Here is a 21194-nt window from a genome sequence, read left to right as displayed (position 1 = left end):
GTGGTGACATTCTTACAAAAATAGGAGCCAATGACGTCCATTAAAGGGCCAATCATTTTTGACGAGCTAATACTTTAAGTATTTTACTAGATTTTTTTATTCTACGCATGTATAGTTTAAGAAAGTATTATTTTAACCAAAACGTAGTTGTTAGATCTTCTCAGAACTATTGAACAGAACATCTACAGATCTATTTTTCGATGTCTATTTCATGTAAATAACTATTTCGAAACTGAATTGATCATTTATTTGGGAAAATTTGACATGATGGTTTTTAAAATATGGCCACTACATAAATTTTACAGACTGTCATCCGTATAACTGAAATCTACCCTTACAAATTCGTCAGCTAAGATCGCAAACCTCACGCCATTGGTATATATCTAAGGACGGGTCTTACGGGCAATAAAAATGAGACCAGTGAAGCGGCGTCACGCACATGAATTCGAGCCAATCGTGCAGTCTAACGCCACAACGCGATTGGTAGATGAGTGTGATGCGTGTGATTGGTCGCTACTAATTGCGTTAGACTGCACGATTGACTCGAACTCGGGAGTGACACCACTGAACTAGCACCATTCTTAGTGCTCGTAAGACCCGTTCTTAGATATATATATATATATCAATGCGTTACTCCATTTAAAGGATAAAGGACTTTTTTATTTCTTTTGGTTTGAGACTTAGTCTACTCAGTATTGCTCCGAGGAATTATTAAGGTTGGAGCAACTTGATGTCCCTTTGCGTGCACATTGTACAACCACAGATAAGATAATGACTTGAATCTTGTCAACCCTAAAACGGAAGAGCACGATTCGTTACTGAATTGCTGTCCAACTTCGGTTTTGTAGGAAGTGTCCTTTCTGTACGGTAGTAAGTACTATCACTTATTTTTTCTGTGGTATTGGTGGTCATAGTTAGATACCGCTCATATCCAAATTTTCCCATGTGACGTAGAAAACTTGTAACACGTTTATTGTTAACCGGGTTTATAATTCTTAACCGCGTACCTCACCACATGTTGCGTTGGATTGTGGACGGTATTTGGTGCTGAGCAAGGTTGGTTTTAGAATGAAATTGGTGAGTTACGAGGTTCAGATATAAAAAGTATATGTAAAAAATAGATTAAGGCACCAAGTGTATATTAACAAATATAACGCAAATTGTAACTTTTTGTGTTACTGTACTTTGGCTTACGGACAGTTTCCGAATGTAAATAATGATAATGCATTGCGTTATTTATAAATTTTATGTAATAGCGTTTATAAATAAATGGCAAACTAAATTTTTGTTTGTAATTATTTCACGTTTCACCTATAGTGAAGTATAGTGTAGTAGGAAAATTCTGATGACTGTTGTCGGTGTCTTAAAATAAGGTTTTAAGATATCGCCATTGCTGGGGCACTGGTTGACAACAGGGTAGTTTACCCTACGCCTAAGTTATACAATATACATTGATTAAAATAGGTATACAAATGTTAAATTGTTGTTGTTTAATTTTTCCATAATTTAATTGATTCCATTGTGTTACGTAAGAATACATGTATAAGTATATTCGTTACACAGTGGAATCAATAAAACATAAAACATTCTTAGTTTGATGGTGCCCCGTTTGGTTAATATTAATATTACTCAATTCAAAGTAACCATGGTATAGATAAATGATCAAAATAGAGGTTTTAGACAATTTTATTTTATAATTTGAAACATCAATTAATATTTTGAACAATAAGTATTTACAAATTATATTAAGTATTGATATTCGTGACTAGATTCATTTGTATGAGTGAGCATATCATTCACATTGCCCGTACATTCCCACGTATCCCTTAAAGTAGGTACTGCCATTGTATATAAATATAAACGAAAATAACAAGGAACCAGTTGGTCGTTCGTTTCTTATAATTATAATGATACCACAGGAACAGTAAAAACAAGGGGGTACCAACAGTCCATAATTCACAAACAAAATAAAACAAACTTACAAAAATTAACGTTAAATCTCACTGCAACAATTATATTAAAATCTTAAAATAAAATCACATTGTGATGTGCTGGGACGGGATAATCAGAACTGAGTTATCTTTAAAACTATCAAAAAACTAAAACGCACACTAAAATTTATAATACTAAGAATAATGTAGTGTAACTGGCCATCGAGGAATTTAAAGTTTTAGCAGACAGATATGAATAGATAAAAAATTGCACCAGTAAATGTTTGCTCATTTTTCGTTACATAACTGAATCAATTCAACTGTAAACGAATTAAAACTCAATAAAGAGTGCACAAGAAATATATTTACAGATTTATATATATTTGTTTTAAATATTTTTTGAAAAAAATCGCGCATAAATGTCTTTTTTTTTGTAAAATGTTGGTGACGTAAGCACCACAAATTGTAAACCTATTTTTTATGCGTCCTAATTGTTTATGGTCAGTTTGTTTAATATACGCTTGACTGTATCGTATCGACGCGGCGATGATGTATTTTTGGCGTCATTTACCGACGTTGCGTGTATTTTGTAAATATAGAAACATGTCTGCCGGCGAACTGGCCAGGTACTGAAATAATTGTGGATTCCCGAAATCTCTATGACGAACTAAAATTCTTATTCCTTATTGCCCAGTTTGCCCATCTGAGTACATATAAACTATCGCCAAATTTGATGTCAAGTGACAGGGATATAACCGCGAAAACCGAGTTCGCAAATTGCGGGCATCTTTCTCTTTTACTCTAATTAAGGCGTAATTAGAGTGCCAGAGAAAGATACCCGCAATTTGAGAACTTCGGTGTTCATGGCAGGCCCTCAGAAACCAGGGAGGTACTAATGTGCAACTGGGTGTAGGTGTAGAAGTCACAGCTAATGCCCTAAGGGCTAAACTTGTAAGTCTATGGCTAAGGTGGTTATAGCTCTAGAGGGCCAAAGAGGTGCTTTGCTTGGCAGTCTTCCTTCTCGTCTCCAAGGAACTGCGCGAACAGCTCCTGGTATCTGGCTAAGGTAAGGCCGCCCTTCTTCCTGTCGTCATCCTGGAAAGATAGAAAGCAGAATTTGAACTCATTAACTCATCAGTCATCGAAGTATGTCCAACATCATTGAACATCTGAGAGCCTACCGCAAACGTCGACGTGTTGCCTCGCCTGTCGCACTTGTAAATGCGTACGTACGTATGACAGGGAGGCAACACGTCGAACGTGATTCGCGGTAGGCCCTAGATTGTGAGGTAAGTAATTTATTTAATTACATAAGATTGAGACGAAAGAATAATACGCGATGCTTCATTTTGTTTTTGTCAATGGATCAAGAAAAATTTGATGAAAATTTACAAAAAAGTATTCTTTAATAGCTTCGAATCCGCCCACCTACAAGGGGCTTACGTCACAGATTGTATTTCGAATGTGTTATCTTGTAGCTGCATAATATTTATACTTCTCCTGTAGGTACATTATTTTGTTTCTATTGTACATTGATTTTCATCATTTATATGAATAACTTTTTAATTTTTGGCCATGTTTTTATCAGAAACTTGCAGTTTAATGGACAGTAGGCAAAGACAGCGTTGTCATGGCAAATATTAGTCGCGAAATTTCTTTTGGATCAGTGTGGTGTATTCCCATCTGTTGCCGAGCACAGATGGGATGGTTTCATTCCCAACCGTCCCCGGCGGAGACAGATGGGAATGAATCTAATCCCATCTGGCCGGCGGAGACACATTGGAATGAATCCTTCTCATCTGTGACCGCCTTTTTACTATACGAATGTCGATTTTGATACTGAAATAAAAATCATATAATCAACCTGATGACAATGAATCATTCACATCTGTGGCCGCCCCCTAACCGGTGGGCGAGCACAGATGGGAATAAACCGTCAGTTTAGTTCGTCAAAAGCATTTCTCGTCATGTGTATGACGTGTTCTAGTCAATGAATGGTACATATAGACTTGAACAAAATTCAATGTTGTCCCATTATTTGTACTTTGGCGTCATCAGTGAGACACGGGAATGACTCAATGGTAGTACGTGGGGAGCCTTCAACCAACAAGGTGGGCTGACGACCTGGTGAAGGTCGCGGGAATCGGGAAGTGTTTGGGTAACTTACAGAAATTATTTCTACAATTGAGTTATTTTTAAGCTACTTACGTAAATAATCATTAATAGGCATTGACATATGTATAGCTTTGATAAGGACGGGCCTTAGGTACGTACACTAAGAACGGTGCCAGTTTAGTGGTGTCACTCACGAATTCTAACCAATTGCGCAGTCTAACGCAACTAGTTGCGAGTGTTGCGACTAATCGCGCGCGAGATGCGAACTCATCAACCAATCGCGTTGCGGCGTTAGACTGCACGATTGGCTCGAATTCGTGTGCGTGACACCGCTGTACTGGTCTCATTCTTATTGCCCGTAAGGCCCGTACTTAGATATTATATGTCAATGTTATTAGGGGTAATTTAGACGGCGCGCGAGCTGATTTTGGTTACATGGCGGACTACTGAGGTTACATCCAATTCAGCCGACCGATCAAATACCGCAATGTAATGCAACTCGCATGCGAGGTCTCGCACCGTCTACATAAGCCCCTGTAATGGAAGGAAGGATATACGAGGTTTTCTAGAAATTTAAAGTTTTGCGTAGATGCTGGCTGTTCAAACGATTACCAAATAACTCCATGAGCCTAGAGAAGTTAAATTATTATTAGAATTTAATCTAAGCTTTCTTAAACAATGTTCCTCAGATGTGATTGTTCGCTACGCTAGGTATATTTAATACTAATATGACAACTTTGTAGACTGATTTTTACACATTATTAATTCGTAGAAACGGGACTTAATCGCGTATTTTTACCTCCGTTGTTTCGAGGACGGCGTTGTCCCCGATGTCTCGAAGAAAACTGGCTAAACTTGACGTCAACATCTTCTAGCCTCGCGAGTCTTTCGAACTACCCGTACTTGGTCTTGTTTATTAACTTGAACGTTTCGTTTTAGGCATGTTACTCTGACAACACACTATACTAACGATAATCGATTTTTCGACTGTCGATATTCGTTTTCGCTTACATATACTAATCCTCGATTAATAGGGTTGTTTCCAATTTTTTGAAACGCTTGTATTACGTTCTATATTAACTAAACGTTGCCCTAAAATTCAACTTTTATACTAAAAACGGCTTTAAATACGTTAAATTAACAAAATATATTTTGACAGATGCTTTCACGCCCAAAACGCTCTTTGAAAATTGTGTGACGTCACAGTTTACGGTTTGACACATAACTACATACACACGTAGAAGATACGAACTGTCAACTGGCATTTGTTGTTTATCGCCTAACTGTCAACAGTGTCAATCCGAGAGTTGTGACGTCATCAGAATCTTCAATGACGTTTCGAGTTTGGTCACGTGACGTGTGCCAAAAGATATTTTAAATTCAATATTTACAAAAATATGGTCATTACAGGTCCCCTAAAAGTAGTTTAACATGTTCTTATAATCCAATAGAATTTATTGGGATACAATTCTGCCCTAAGAATTGTAGATGGAAACAACCCTATTACCTACCCCCGATGAGTGAATGACGATTAAGTTCCGTCTCTATTCTTTGAGTTAATAATATGTAGTCTATTATTTAGCATGTAAGTCAGCCAGTTAGGAAGATAGATTGCTATTACCGCATAATTAAGGAAAGCTGATTCTATCGCACAAAACTGGCGGGCGGCCAACGAGATTATGCTTTGTTGCATTTAATTCGGAACTCGGTAGGCGGGATGGTTGTTTTAATAGAATTCTTCATTCTGTTGCTCTAACAAAGTAAAAGCTACGTAATATTAGCGTCACCTGGGTAATTTATAATGTTTGGTCAAGAAATTTTAATACTATTGTTGGTTGCCGAGTAAACAATGCTGTTGCTACGAGCCTATGACCTCAGTGAGACTGAAATAGAAACACACGTTCGTACGTTTCCGTGAAAATACGATGGAAAATAATACGAGTATCTGACTCTCCCTGGACTTACAACAGTTAACAGCCTTGTATACTTACTTTACTCTTTGGTTAATAGTTTTAATGAGAGTTTATTCGGTAAACATCTTATCAACCATGGGACTATAACTCATGTATGTTTCTAATCATAAATACAAATTTCAGAGTTTCAAATGCATCGCACACGTTGCGTACGTGGGCAAAGTGCGTCCCTAGCTCAATACTTATAATCAGCAAAACCAGCATACCTATTTGTAAGCAAAGATGCTAAGTTAATACGAGTAACTTTGCTGACTGTACACGGCCAAGTTGATTATTTAACAACAATTTGAATACTTAAATGACTTAAGCAACAATTTTATCTCGTTTTCTAAGTTTCTAGCGTTTAATTTTGTCGCTTATAGCGTTTGAAGTTATACAACTCGTCAAAACAAACAAACGAACCGTATTTACTGATGTGACGAGGGGTTAGGCATGTTTGCTTTCAAAACACGAAACTTGAGTCCTTATATATTACTTTTACCCTCTTTCTTATGCATGCAATTCACGTTGCCTTATTCGAGCAAAATAATAGGACTCTGCACTTCTTTTGTTATTAGAGCAATTTAGGGTTTACTTTACATTGGACATTTCACGCCGTTAGTATTGTCGACCAAAATTAGCTTGAATCCTAAATGGATCAACAAAGTCTTTAAAGCTGTTCTAAGTTGCCGTAAGATCAATTGTGCCGATCGGCTGCTGATCGCTTGTTAGCCTGATATTGCATACTGTCAGCTTTTCATGTCGGGGACGACAGTCTAAAGCTGTTCTGAGCTTCTGCATACCAAAGTGTGCGTCCCATTGGAGTGATCAATCCTGTCGATTGACTGCTAATCTCGATATCGAACACTGTCAAATTTCTTATCTGAGAGCCTACCGCGAACCACGTTCGACGTGTTGCCTCCCTGTCGCACTTGTGAATTCGTGCGTAAGTGTGATAGGGAGGCAACACGTCGAACGTGGTTCGCGGTAGGCCCTCAGGGGCGCCAGTCTAAAGTAGGTTTGAGCTTCTGCATACCAAAGTGTGCGTCCCACACGAGTGATCAATCCTGCCGATCGACTGTTAATCGCCCGCGAGTCGTCATTGACATCAATCTACTTTGAGACTTGCCAAACGCCCTATTCCTGGGTTGTTATTCCGATAGCGCAAGCAAGTGTAAAGCACAAACCGATTAATGTGTGTTTTGTTTACGTGAGGTAACCTACTACGTATGAAGTTGATTAAAAAAAAAGATATCAATAAAAAAAAAGTTAGTCGCCGGACGTTTTGAACTTGAAACCAATTCTGAAAATTTTTAATTCTTACTTTAGCCTACTTTACTACTGAATATTAAGTAGGTTGGGGGGTGGGGTGGGCTAGGTTAGTGAAGGTATAGTAACTTTTAGTGATACATGTGCCAGTCATATGGATTGTTTTTCGATAGACTTTTAAATCGACCGGGATATGAACTGTGATTACCTTTTATATTGTTGTGCACGAAAGAAGTGCAAGTTCAAAAAATCTTTTTAATTTAAGATTAGTAGTTAAGTTAGAAAAAAATGCAATAAAAAAAAAATTTAAAAAAAAGGATAGACCGAGCGCGGTCTACACAACTTTGACACCCACCCGCTATCTCCAGTTACCCATGACCCATAAACAAGCTGCATGTAACTGCGTCGATATTATAGGGAGTTGAAAAACAATATGCCAGTGATTTTAGAGTATTAGTAAGTAAATTTATATTAGTTTAATTAAAAGTAGTAAGCCAATTTAAATTAGTTTAATTTAGTTTTAAGTAGTGTTAAATTGCTTGTTTATTAATTTAATTGTAAAAATGTTAAATTATAATATTTTAGTATTTCCTCTTCTTATAGGCTTTAAATATCAATTGTATAAACTCTTTTGAGTCTGGGTTACCTACGAGATAGGCTGAGCCTAGTGTAGGAGCCAGAGCAAACTGACTAGCATATTCCCTAGCATAAAAAATACGCATGTCCTTCCTGTATGTTCTATTTTTGATTGTATTTTTTGTTTGCGTTTTTTCTGCATGCACTTTTTGTAATGGTAATTGTATAAAACAAAATGCTGTTAATAAATCAATAATAATAAATATAAAAGGTAAATAATCACGGTTCATATCCCGGTCGATTTAAGTCTAGTGAAACTAACCGTGACTCTCAAAACTGTTACTGTTTTTCAAAAATGTCAAAAATCTAGATGGTTATAACATCAGACAGCCTAGCAGTATGAATTCGAGGAAAACTAACGTGTTTTCGTCACATTCCGAAAGTACCACACATTCCCATGTTAATTTAATATTAAACATAAACACATTAATTACAGATGTATGAGATTTACGTGGACAGTGATGGTTAGAATCACAGAGATTTAGAAGATTTACTCCGGTCAAAACTAGGTGTTGTAAATGATAGGTTCTGGTTAACGTCAGCTTGGTATTTTTCTAGGTTACATCTAAAAGGGATTTAAAAGAAATTTAAAGCGAAATAAGACAGGAATTTGGTATGTGGCAATTCGTTTTAAAATGTAGATTCTATTTTACGTGGCCATGTCAACTTGTCATTCTGACGAGTCGAATAGGACTTCAGTGATTTACAATCTACGGTTAAGCTTATGGTAGTAGTATGAATATGAAACCTCATTTCAGGTAAGTCTGCCAAGGCTTTTCCTGCCGAAACACGTTGACGGTTTCAGATGGGTTAAATCAGCCCCCATTTTTCACACCGGAATAAGTAACCTTCTTTTTTGTACTTTCGTATTATATGAATATGAATATGAGAAACTATTAATAATAATAAATAAATATTACAGGACATTATTACACAAATTGACTAAGTCCCACTGTTGCAGAATGGAGTTTGTATAGCAACATTAAAAACTTTACTGGTTTCCATGGTAACATGAAACAATGTCAACATTTTTCTTCTTAGACAATATAATATTCGTAATGAACGTACTTTTGCATTTTTTATTCATAAATTTACTTATTTGGACCCTACGGCCATAGTTCAGCCTTTAACACCCACAGTAAGCTCAATAAGGCTTGTGTTGTAGGTACCTAGACAACGATATATATAATATATTATAATTATAAATACTTAAATACATAGAAACACCCATGACTCAGAAACAAATATCCGTGTTCATCACACAAATATATGCTCTTACCAGGATTTGAACTCGGGACCATCAGCTTCATAGGCCAGACCGGTCGACAAAACTATTGTGTATCAAGTCGCTACGAAATTTTGCAGTCAGCTCTTCTACCATTAGTATGTTTAGATCTTGGTTTTGACTTTTATTCGGCTATTTGAATAGAAGCCGTAAGTTATATTAACGTACAATTAGAAAACTATGATGGGTACATAACATTTAAAAACAGAGAAACGGTAGCACTGAAAAACTAATTCTTTAATGCCAATCTTCATTATCCTATGACACCGTCACTCTATATAACGCTATCTGTTTTTCAGTGTAAATTTATAAATAGCTTGCGAGCGGAAAACCCATCAAAAATTTATGTGTCGCCGTACTAGTTGAGGCCAATTGACAAAGTAGGGAATACTATCACCTGTGTCACAAACTAAAATTAGTATAATTATCGGTCGACAATCATTTGTCAAGTAAGATATATGACTCGTGTTGTCTTTGTTTGTATTGTTACACCCGTACGATCATTAATAAGCGTACAATCTTTTACCGACGGAAAATCTGTTACGATTTTTTTACATTTCGATGGTTGCACGTGGACACTAGTTAGTTAGTTATGCTGGGCATTATCCGCAAATCGACAACCATTGTACCTATTTTGCGTGAAAACGAGGTAGCGCTACTCTAGCCACCCCAGCTCCTCCACGAAACCTAGCAGTCCCTTCAGGTTGCTAACTGCCTCCTTCAGGGCCGGATTTAGGGGAGGGCAACCGGGGCTACAGCCCCGGGGCCTCCACAAAAGAGGGGCCCCCATAATAAAGACTTCAGAAAATTTACTATTTTATTTGTAAAATAATTTGGGGCCAGGGGGCCTCCACTCCTTTATGGCCCGAGGCCTCTAGACCTCTAAATCCGACATTGGCCTCCTTTAGTGTGCACGGAGTCCCTAGGTATGTTTCTGTATACTTCTACCTGTTTACAATCTAGGACAATATGTTTTGTTGTTTCCTCTTCTTCCGTGCACGCTCTGCACATGGGACTATCCGTTTTACTTATATTATATAGGTGTTTGTTTAATGTGTCCTGTAATTTAATCCTACTATTTTCCGTAGTTTGTGTCTGGGTGTTTTACCAGTAGTATTTTGGGGAGTTGTGGTTTTGTTCGCCCTTGACATATTGGTTTTCTAAAGTCCCTCTTGACATATTGCTTTTCTATAATGATACCTTCGTAAAGTAATTATCTCGTTGTTTGTCTGAATTCACGGAATATTGTAAGGATGTATCGTACGCCGAGACTTCGTGAATATTGTAAAGCAATAACATTTCAATACACGGCATTTTAAAGTCGATACACAGAAAAGAAGAAGATCGGACTAATAAATTGAAAGATATGAATGTTAAAGTTTGAATTTTTTTAGAGATTTAGTGAAAAAGAGGAAAATGGGATTTTCTCGGACTTTTTTTCAATACGGCGCGGTGGTGGATTGATTTCTTTTCCTAATATTGAAAAAGCTTGTTACAATCAACGGTTAAAATGTAGCGTTTTCTCTATTGCTTGAGTAAGTAGGTACTTCTAGAAGAAGATAATTAGGTAAGAGATTTAATTGTTCTAAAAATTCTATATAACATAATATTTTGTCACAGCTCCATATTATCCTAGAAAACTGCGCTACATAGCTAGCTAGAACGTTTAAAAACAACCTCAATACCTATCTACATCTTGCTTCCTACCTTCACGACATCTTCAGACCCGGGTACCTCCTTAAACTACGTCCACAAGATGGGCATTGTGAATGTCATCTCGCTTTGTGTGGTAGGGCACAGCACAGCGGATGCCATTCCAGATCTAGAGCAGAGCCCAACTGGGGAAGTACCTCCACCTTACAGAAAACCGCAGCCAAATAACACTAGACCCTACTCATAGTGTTGTGTTCCTGCCGGTGAGTAAGGTTGCCAGAGCTCAACGAGGGGGGGAGGGGGTTAGGGTCGGCAACGCGCATGTAACTCCTTTGGAGTTGCAGGCGTACATAGGCTACGGAGACTGCTTACCATCAGGCGGGCCGTAATATGCTTGTTTGCCACTGACGTAGTATAAAAAAAAGACCACCTCATGGTTAAATTCAAGTCTACAAGCCAAATAATCTATTTTGTCAGTTGTCAACAAGAAAAAAAGCTAATTACATTTTTATGCCAGTACTTACGTTTAATAACGTGTCAAAAGCGTCATCGATGACCTTAATATCCTCCACCACCATCCGCTGCACGCAGTCATATCTGTACTCCTCCACCCCCATGACTCCATCATCGTTGATGTCAATCATTCTGAAGTTGGACTCGATGAACGCCTTCATCGCCTGAGGAAAGTCCTCGTACCGCTTTCCCACGCAGCTGTTCTTTACTGCTTGTTTGAACTCGTCGACGGAGATGGTGCCGTCCTGAAATTAAAGTTGGTGAGCGGATGGTGGTCGGGCGAATGATCCAGCGTTTTTAACGTGTTTTAGCGTCATTGTTCTCAACATTATGGTGTCGTTCACACAATGGGAAAATAATGCACGGGACTCCGTCTAATGGTACATCCACACCGCAGTTAATTTTCTGTGTAGCAACACTGTGCAACACGATAACATGTGTGGCAACAGATTATTATCTAGTTAACTACCTAATGTGGCAGTAACACTTGGAAACTTTGGTGTACAAAAAGTAACTGCAAGATAGATATATGTAAGTACCTTAAGTTAACTTTGTACAGACTTGGCAAGTGCTAGAGCGCTATCTTTAACGTCAAAAGTCAAAATCTTATGAAAATATGAGGTTTATCACTTATGCTACCACACGGACACTTTGTCGTAACCAAGTAGCTGCAGAGATATCTGCGATGGACTCTAAATCTTAGGTCAAAGGTAGACTTAACATTAGTTCTATCTTCTTTTACGTTTGAAAGAGCTAACTCAAGCGTCACCTCTTAAAACGATATTTTCTGTTGAGGATAATGACGAAAAACGCTGAATATTCACCAAGTAATTGGGGAAGCTGTGCAGTAGCTATTGCGTTGTTACTTTGTTACTATGTCGGTGACCTACGTACGTGGTAGAAAGAGAAAAGTGGCAGGAATTCTGTGAGCCAGTTAGCCTAAATTTATTTAGCTGTAACACATTTAATCATAAAAAAAAAATCCCATAATTTCCTATTAAACAGGCGTCTGCTATCGATGCACAACGTTTGATATAAAAGAAAACTGCCGACGGAAAGTACCCCTTAAGTAAACTCATTTATAAAACTTAGCAACCTCTAACAAGCCTCTCTTAAACACGCACAGCGAGGGGCTCCAGGTTTACACCCTTATTCATAAAACTTTACAGGCCTCAATTTGTTATGTACTCTCCATTTACATTACAACATTATACGAGTAGACATTTCTAACTTTACTTTTTACTTTACCATTATATCCCAATTAAAACAAGTAATATTACTTTGCTAATCCGCGAGAAAATAACGTGTTAGTCAATCAGTGCTAACCCGTTATACTTACTTGCGTATTTTTACATGCAATTAATGTTCCCACCCTCCCACCGCAAAAATAAATACGCAAATAAATATAACAACCCACCACCAAAAGTACAAAACTCGACACGTGTTTCGCCTCTCCACGAGGCATCCTCAGGAGATGCTGGAGATGTTGACGGTATGACACCCGACAACTGACTGTTTCGTCAGTGACACGTGTCGAGTTTTGTACTTTTGGTGGTGGGTTGTTATATTTATTTGCGTATTTATTTTTGCGGTGGGAGGGTGGGAACATTAATTGCATGTAAAAATACGCAAGTAAGTATAACGGGTTAGCACTGATTGACTAACACGTTATTTTCTCGCGGATTAGCAAAGTAATATTACTTGTTTTAATTAGCATGGATTTCCGCAAAGTAACGCCTGATTCTATTAATCATTATATCCCAGGTATTAGGATGGTGCTGCTTTTCTCTTTCTATTAAGTGATGTGTCAGTAGTCGTTACCATCGATAACACAAAAATACCAGTTAGTTCTAACTTTATCTACGGTAGAAGATAAGAAAAAGTACTACACTCGATTAGTACATGCAACTTGAAGAAAGAATAGTAAAAGTAGAGTCGCGTGTGTGTGGTGTGCGATAAAGAGAGAAATGCTTCGATCTAGGATGCAAAAAATACTTTCTTGTTGAATTTAGATTTAGTATACCAAACTATAATTGCGTACTTTCCATGTATGTGCTTCCAACTTAACTACAATATTAATTTAAATACGCTGTAGTCAACTTTGAGAAAACACCAATCACGTGCCGCCGCGTTCCCATAGAAAATACTAATCGGGGGCTTCGCGCGTTTGTGTCTTTTGTACTACATTTTTGTCTACTGAGAAAGAAATATATTTTAGATAACCCGTAGAAAAAATATTGTATACAATAGTGATATAATCAAGCTATTCAATCTCGTACCTTACTTAGGCAACACAGCAAGCTTCGTTGCGTAAACACGGTACTGGACTGAAAAGCTCTCTATTATTTTGTTGTATAGAATACTATTATTTTGTTGGTAAGTCTTGGGTTAAAAGCCTAAATAGGTGCTACACAACCAATATTTATTACCTATGACGATTGCTCTGCAAAATCTACATTCTGGTTGTTTATTGCTCTATCAATTGTAGACTTATATTTTTTATTTCCTCCTGTGGCACACAGTATGCTAAAAATCTTTCTTAAGGCGCACTTGTATTTGTTTACTTAATCTCTTAACGATATAGATATTTTGTACATAGTTTATCCGTTTTCAAGAATAAAGTTCGCTAAATTATGTTATCTAGAAATTGAAGAATGGGTATATATTACTATATTTTGCATTTTTTAGGGTTCCGTACCAAAAAGGTACAAAAGGAATTCTATGGTGCGACTCTGTCCGTCCGTCTGTCTGTCTGTCTGTCACATCGCTAAATATCTCGAGAACCACTTAAGCTATCGATTTGAAATTTGAATTTACATTCAAATTAAAAGTATTTTGAGATATGAAGAGGGGGCAACATTTCAACGTCTAATGATGGGGTATCATTTGAAAGAGCTCAAATTGTACATTCCAAACCATTTTTAGGGTTCCGTAGCCAAATAGGCAAAAAACGGAACCCTTATAGATTCGTCATGTCCGTCTGTCTGTCCGATTGTTTCTTTTTTTATTCATGGAGAAAATAAAATGATTTATGAAGGAAAATTATGTGAAAAAAATACCGTTATGAAATTTTTACATAATAGACCTCTATCTTGGTAACTTTTTTTTTAATTAACAAAAAAACCTTTCCGAATTTAGTTTGCAACTTAACCAACTTTACGTATGTTTATTACACTTGAAATTTCCATTAAATTACAATAAATATATCTTTTTTCAAATAAAAGATCAATTTTTGAAATCGGCTCACGTGATAGAGAATTATCCTCGAAAAACCAACATACATGCATTACATCGCCCAAATTAGTTAGACAATTTGCCGATAGATGGCGTTGTGCATTACGAGCACGAACGAAACGCAACTATCACTGTTAGTCGCACTCGCACTATACGGAAGAGTGATTGAGCGACACAAAGCGTTTCGTTGTCGTAACGCAAGCGATTGACACCTTATCTAGGCACCCAGTCCTAGCCCGAAGCATTTCACCCTCAACTTAACCTAAAAGGCTGGCGTTGTCTGCGTGGCGTATGTAAAGGAGGGGATAACCGACATAGTCAGGAACCTTGTCGAAGTCCGCCAGCTGGGCGATCTCCTCCCACAGGCTGAGCATGATGTGCTGGTACTTCTGTAGCCGGGCGGCAGAGCAGTCGCCCTTGCCCTCGAGCACGCACGAGCGGAGGGCTAGGCATTGGAAGTCGTGGGCGTCGAGGTAGCCGTTGTTGTCGATGTCTGGAAGAAGGGAAAGTGGTTTGTAATATATGTTGAGCTGTAAAAGTATAATTATGACAGTAATATGGTGGAAGTCAGGTAAGCGCATATGTAACAGCCGTAACGTAACGTCCATTGGAAAATCAGTTTTTCTTGCGCGTATTAAAGATATATATGTCTCAGATCACACGTAATCGTGATCTGAGGCTTTCTTATTTACTGGCGGAGGTTTGTATACTACTTTTCTGTTTGATGTAGCTGGAAAGCGGAAATTTCGTTTAGCGCAGCGTGCCGAAACTACGCCATACAAGTGAATAATCAAGATCAAGTGCGGGTAGTTCGCAAAACCCGCGCAGCAAGATGTTGATACAATTCCTCGCCAGTCTGCCTGTGACCACGAGCGTAACGTCACGTTCGAAACGTCAGGCCATATAATAAACTTAAGTTTACGCGATTAAGTCCCGTATTCGTTTTAAAACTATGAACGAAAATCGTGTTGGTTTAAATCAATATAGCGTTATTCAATTTTTAAATACAAACGTTTACCGCTTGTAAAAAGTTTCTTCATTTCTCATGCTCTGTACCCCTAGTGTAAATAAATTCGATTTCGAAACGTGACGTACGCGTTTGCGTTTAGTCTCATTTTGTATTGGATTTAGAAAGAGCGCGCCAAGCGGGACGTTTTGGAAACTCAAAATCCTATACAAAATGAGACTGAACGCAAACGCGTTCGTCACGTTATGATGTCGATCAAATTTACACTAGGGGTACTGAAAGCGGGTCGTTGTTCTAAAAAGTGTGCAGATTACGTTTCTCTAGAGCACTATTATTTCTAAGTATGTTTTTTCCTTTTTTTACTATAAGCAATTAAAATTTAGGTTATATATAGATTTGTTGTATAATTTCCATTCTGATAATTAACTCCCCATCCGATAATTAGCGATATGTTTACCTAAATTATTAATTGAAAGTACCCTCAAGTATACAACTGAAGTTTATACTTAGCTGTGTTTTTTTAAATGCACGTGTATTTTACTTTCCTCGTATTCGAAATTAAAAGTAGTGTTTAACTTGGGTGAGAGGCGCCATTTTCAGTGTGTTCGAGCGCCAAACTACCTAGACAGGAATGGGTGCCTTTCATCACTTGTTTAATAAACTACTATTACTGTTATGTTCACTATTGTAACATCCAACCATATTTATTTCCAACAAAGCTGGTGCCAACGAAATGTAGGTAGATAATGTGGAGTTTAATGGAAATTGAAAGTAATGTAAACAATATGATAGATTTTGACAGTATTTGATCAATGATCAGCCGAATACCTTGCGTGCATGGGCAGCGTGTATACATAATGCGCCACAATCTATGTACTTTATCAAGGTACATAGTATATTAGACAGATTCTTAACTTTTTTATCTATGATTTAATAAAAGTATGCCAACAAATTATCACGCACATACGTATGTAAATATACGAACGTATATTATCTTTAATTCAATATTGATATTTGAACTTTCCTTTCAATACAAATAAAATACTCAGAGGTAGAGAGCATTCATTTAAAGGTAATGGTCTAACTTTATGACCAATATCTGATATACGTAAAACATACATACATACTTTTTTATACAGTTGCTTAAAAAGTGCTACTTTACGTAGCTGTTTAGCGTGCGGAAAGTTGGTTTTCGCGAACTAGTGCTTTTCACGTTTCAATTCTTTTTAATTTATACTTGTTCCAATTCATGACTACTTATTGATCAGTGTTAGTGTTAGTTACCTTTAAAAGTCGTAACAAACATAAAAACGTACTGTAAGAATAATAAAAATATACATATTTCATATTTTATTACTTGCCTCTTCATCATTATAACACCTTTATTTTTTAATATTGAATATTGAAAAACCATTTTAATAAGTTGTCTGAATGAGAATGCCTGTCAAAGAGGCGTCTTACTGCAAGCATGTTTAAAGTTTCCAAAGGCAACATTCGATATTGTTTTTATACAATTTAAATACACACAAATAATCATAAATAACGATACTTAGGTAATAATAGTACAGTCAGCATCAATAGTAGCGGATGAAACAACGCGCCAAAAGTATCTGATATCCCGGATAACTTTTCCAAATAAAGATAAATCTCTAAAATTCACCTTCAAAAGTATATCTTTTACAGTCTTAATTGTTCTGCATATAGAACCGTCAACTTTTGTTAAGCTGTTACAGAATGGTAGATACTTTTGAAACCTTGTTTGATCCGCTATTTTTGATGCTGACTGTACAATGTTTTATATTTACAATTGTTTCTTTCTTATAGAACATGCATAAAAAAATAACTTGTTGTTTTTCTTATTTTTTCGCAACTGTAATAAAAAAACGTCGTTCGATACACGTGCGGAAATGTCATTACTTCACGAGTACCTTGATATCGGGACGAGTGAAGAATGACATTTCCGCACGTGTATCGAAATGTACTATTTCATTTTCACCACACCAACTAGTAAAGGCCCTCTTGATTGTTCAAAAACTAATGAGAAAGTTGCACTTTATCCACATGTGGAGCAAAGTAATCAGATGCAAATGTTGATTTGTTTCCTTATGTTAGCTGGTAGAATCAGTAGAATGATGATTTTGAATGATATTTTTTTATTACGTCCATTTGGATTTGATTTGGGTTGATTTTTTTTAGTTAGTATTTTCCTCGCGTTGGTGTGGTATTTTTTTTTTTGTTTCAATCGGAGACATTTTGTTTAACTCTCGTGCCTTGAACCCTTGCAATGCTCAAGATTCCGCTTTTTGGAATCTTTCGCCGGTAATCAATTAGCGGTTAAACAAAAACTTTGCCTCTTTATAAAACAAATAACTATTCTGTAATGATGTGAAGTACGAAATAGGCAAAACCCCTGCCGTCGTCATTCTGGTCAGTATCGAAACTGCAATAGATATCGAATATAATACAATTGGTTCTACCACTTCTACCGGGCCTAAAGCTAGCCATTCTTCTGAAAATATTAAGCAAAAATCTATAATCTATAATATATATCTATCTATAATCTATAATCTAGAGCAGAGTCCAACTGGGGAAGTACCTCCACCTTACAGAAAACCGCAGCCAAATAACACTTGACCCTACTCATAGTGTTGGGTTCCTGCCGGTGAGTAAGGTTGCCAGAGCTCAACGAGGGGGGTGGGGTTAGGGTCGGCAACGCGCATGTAACTCCTCTGGAGTTGCAGGTGTACATAGGCTACGGAGACTGCTTACCATCAGGCAGGCCGTATGGCCGCATACGGCCCGCTGATGGTAAGCAGTCTCCGTAGCATATGGACGCCGGCAACTCCAGAGGTGTTACATGTGGTGTTAGAGGTTTTACTTATAAAATAAAACTATAGAAATGGAGCCTTAAAATGTATAGGTTTTTTTTTCATTATTTCGTAGGTTTTCCACATTGTAATTTTGACAGAAGTACGTTTTTTTTCTAAGTCACCCGTTGACCACGAACGCAGTAAAACTCGTATTTTAAATACCTTATACGCGATGTAATCTGTTTCCATAAGTTTTTTTTTTCATTCTGCTATGCCTACGAGTACATAATATTCATCACCACCTAATTCAAATTAATTATCAGCTTATTACAATTAAATTAAATTTGGCTCAGTACCGATCAGTGTCGCAACGGTGCGTAAATTGGTCTCGCTTGCCACTTGGCGGGGTGGACAATGGATGTATTAATTTAATAGTAAGTCTATGCCAAGACTACGGAACCTTCGTTTCGAAATGATAATTGACACAGAAGATTGAGCGCGGTTGCGATGTGTGGAGATTTATGCCAATCGACGATAGAAACGGTCAATGTCGCTTATGTTGTGAGTTTGAGTCGTTTGCGGATACAAAAAACAGCAAAAAATCATTATTTAAATTCAGATTCAGATTTATTTATTACACAACATATTACATTACAGATGACATGCATGTCAATTTATATGAATCTATATTGTGATCATCAAAAATAAATTTCACGACCGGTTTGGCCTAGTGGGTAGTGTCCCTGCCTACGAAGCTGTTGGTCCCGGGCTCAAATCCTGGTAAGGGCATTTATTCGTGCGATGAGCATGGATATTTGTTCCTGAGTCATGGGTGTTTTCTATGCATTTAAGTATTTATAAATATTTATATATTATATATATCGTTATTATCGTTGTCTAAGTACCATCAACACAAGCCTTATTGAGCTTACTGTGAAACTTAGTCAATTTGTGTAATAATATCCTATAATATTTATTTATTATTTAATGACTAAAAATAACATCATAATCCAGATAGCAACAATTATTAAATGGAAATTTTCACCTGAAAAGGATCGTCAAGCCAGAATTTATAGAAAAGCAATAATAAAATAAAATAAAATCAATAAGAAACAATAAATTATACAGTAATGTCAAAAAAATCACTAATTGAATATAATGGGTTCTCCAGCAAAAATTTTCTCAATCGACGCTTGAAAATCGTATCGTAATCGTATCGGATTTTAATCAGGAAAGCTGTTGTTGGCCGAAATACATTTTCCCGCCTTTAAAGATGTAGATAAAGATAGTTTACTATTTAAATATATATTATTATTTTTCACCACACCAACTGGTAAAGACCCTCTTGATTATTCAAAAACTAATAAGAAAGTTGCATTTTATCCACATGTGGGGCAAAGTAATCTGATGCAAATTTTGAGTTGTTTCCTTAAGATAGCTGGTAGAATTGACTTTTAAATGATGATTTTGAATGAAATTTGTTTTTATTACGTTCATTTGGATTTATTTTGGTTTAATTTTTTTTTGATATTTCATAGTATTTTCCTCGCGTTGGTGTGGTGAGCATTTTGTGATTCACTCGGAGGCAAAGTTTGTTTAACCCTCGTGCCTTGAAACCCTCGCAACGCTCAAGATTCTACTTCTCGAACCACTCGCTATGCTCGTGGTTCAATTTTGGAATCTTTTTTTTTTGGAATATTAGCACGAGCGGTTAAACAACAACGTTTCCCCCTTGTAAAACAAATAACTGTTGAGTCGTTATCACAGTCAACTTACAATGGTCTTAAGGACGCGCGTGAAATCGCTTTTTCATACAAACGTAGTGCTCATTATCCTCTCTAGATATTTAAAAATTTGTATGAGATCTGTATTTCTCGGCTAATTTTTACAACAATCAAAAAATCTAAAAAAGTTAAACTTAGGGCCATAGCTCCGTAGCTAAGCCAAGTGAAAATATGACCCTGGACGTGACACAATATTCAATTGAAATATTTCATAAATTTGATATATTATTGTAAATAAAGTGACGAGACTGAGTATCCGTGACGAAGCGGATAAGCTGCAGGAAAGTCGCCTCCGATGGTATGGCCATATAAGCCGCAGACCAGTAGACTATGTCGGAAATAGATATAGCCTCAACCTCACTGTCCAAGGCCCTAGATCACGTGGCCGCGGTAGGCATAAGAAGCGCTGGCTGGAAGTCGTGACAGCGGACATGGGAGTTCTCTCAACCTCACACCTGAGGAAGCCGAAGACCGGGCAAGAAGTGGAGAAGATTAAGTGCCAGTTGCACCATCCGCACTTGACAAACTAATTAAAGTCACCGGGCGCGTCGCGGCAGTTTACTATGAAACTTCCCATACAATAAAATTTAGCTTGGTGCGACCGGTCCTAAGTAGGAAAGCGGGCCCTGGCGCTAGGCCGGGAAAACGCTAGGTTGAAGAAGAAGATTGTAACTAAAGTAAACAAATGACAAAACATATAATGTCCGACAAAAAACACGATATTGTAGTCATTAGAAGATCCTTTCTAGTAGGGCGGCGGAACAGGTTTTAATAGATTACTTTTCATTCATATCATCTCGGATAGGAGTAAATTCGGTATAATGTCCTGAACACAAATATATGAGATGACAAGCGCGAAAATGGTTGGGGTAGTTGCTGTGACGTCATAAAGTTGACAGTACAAACTTTTTCTTTTTAGGGTCCGTACCAAAAAGGTTCAAAGGGAACCCTTATGGCGCGACTCTGTCCGTCCGTCCGTCCTGTTGTTATTAATTGTTTTATGAAGGAAAATGTGAAAAAAAATCCCCCCCTCTTATTTCCGAAG

At 37.2% G+C, this 21194-nt stretch overlaps 1 protein-coding gene across 2 annotated transcripts in view; it reads right to left on the bottom strand.

The window, feature by feature from the left end:
- Positions 1-1668: 1668 nt before the first annotated feature.
- The window catches only part of LOC133526254 (sarcoplasmic calcium-binding protein, alpha chain), a 28217-nt gene continuing 8691 nt past the window's right edge, over positions 1669-21194 (bottom strand). Inside the window, exons 2-4 of one of the 2 annotated variants that reach the window (XM_061862795.1) lie at positions 14903-15081; positions 11366-11599; positions 1669-3026 (exon numbers count right to left, since the gene is read on the bottom strand). In XM_061862795.1, the coding sequence (XP_061718779.1) occupies positions 2904-3026; positions 11366-11599; positions 14903-15081 (536 nt within the window). In that variant the 3' untranslated portion in view covers positions 1669-2903. The remainder of the gene's footprint in view (positions 3027-11365; positions 11600-14902; positions 15082-21194) is intronic. The other variant, XM_061862796.1, reaches the window with a different exon arrangement.

Source organism: Cydia pomonella, chromosome 16 (assembly GCF_033807575.1).
Source record: "Cydia pomonella isolate Wapato2018A chromosome 16, ilCydPomo1, whole genome shotgun sequence".
NCBI classification, from domain to species: Eukaryota; Metazoa; Arthropoda; class Insecta; order Lepidoptera; family Tortricidae; genus Cydia; species Cydia pomonella.
The sequence above is the reverse complement of the archived record's forward strand: the minus strand, read 5'-3'. Positions and strand labels throughout refer to the sequence as shown.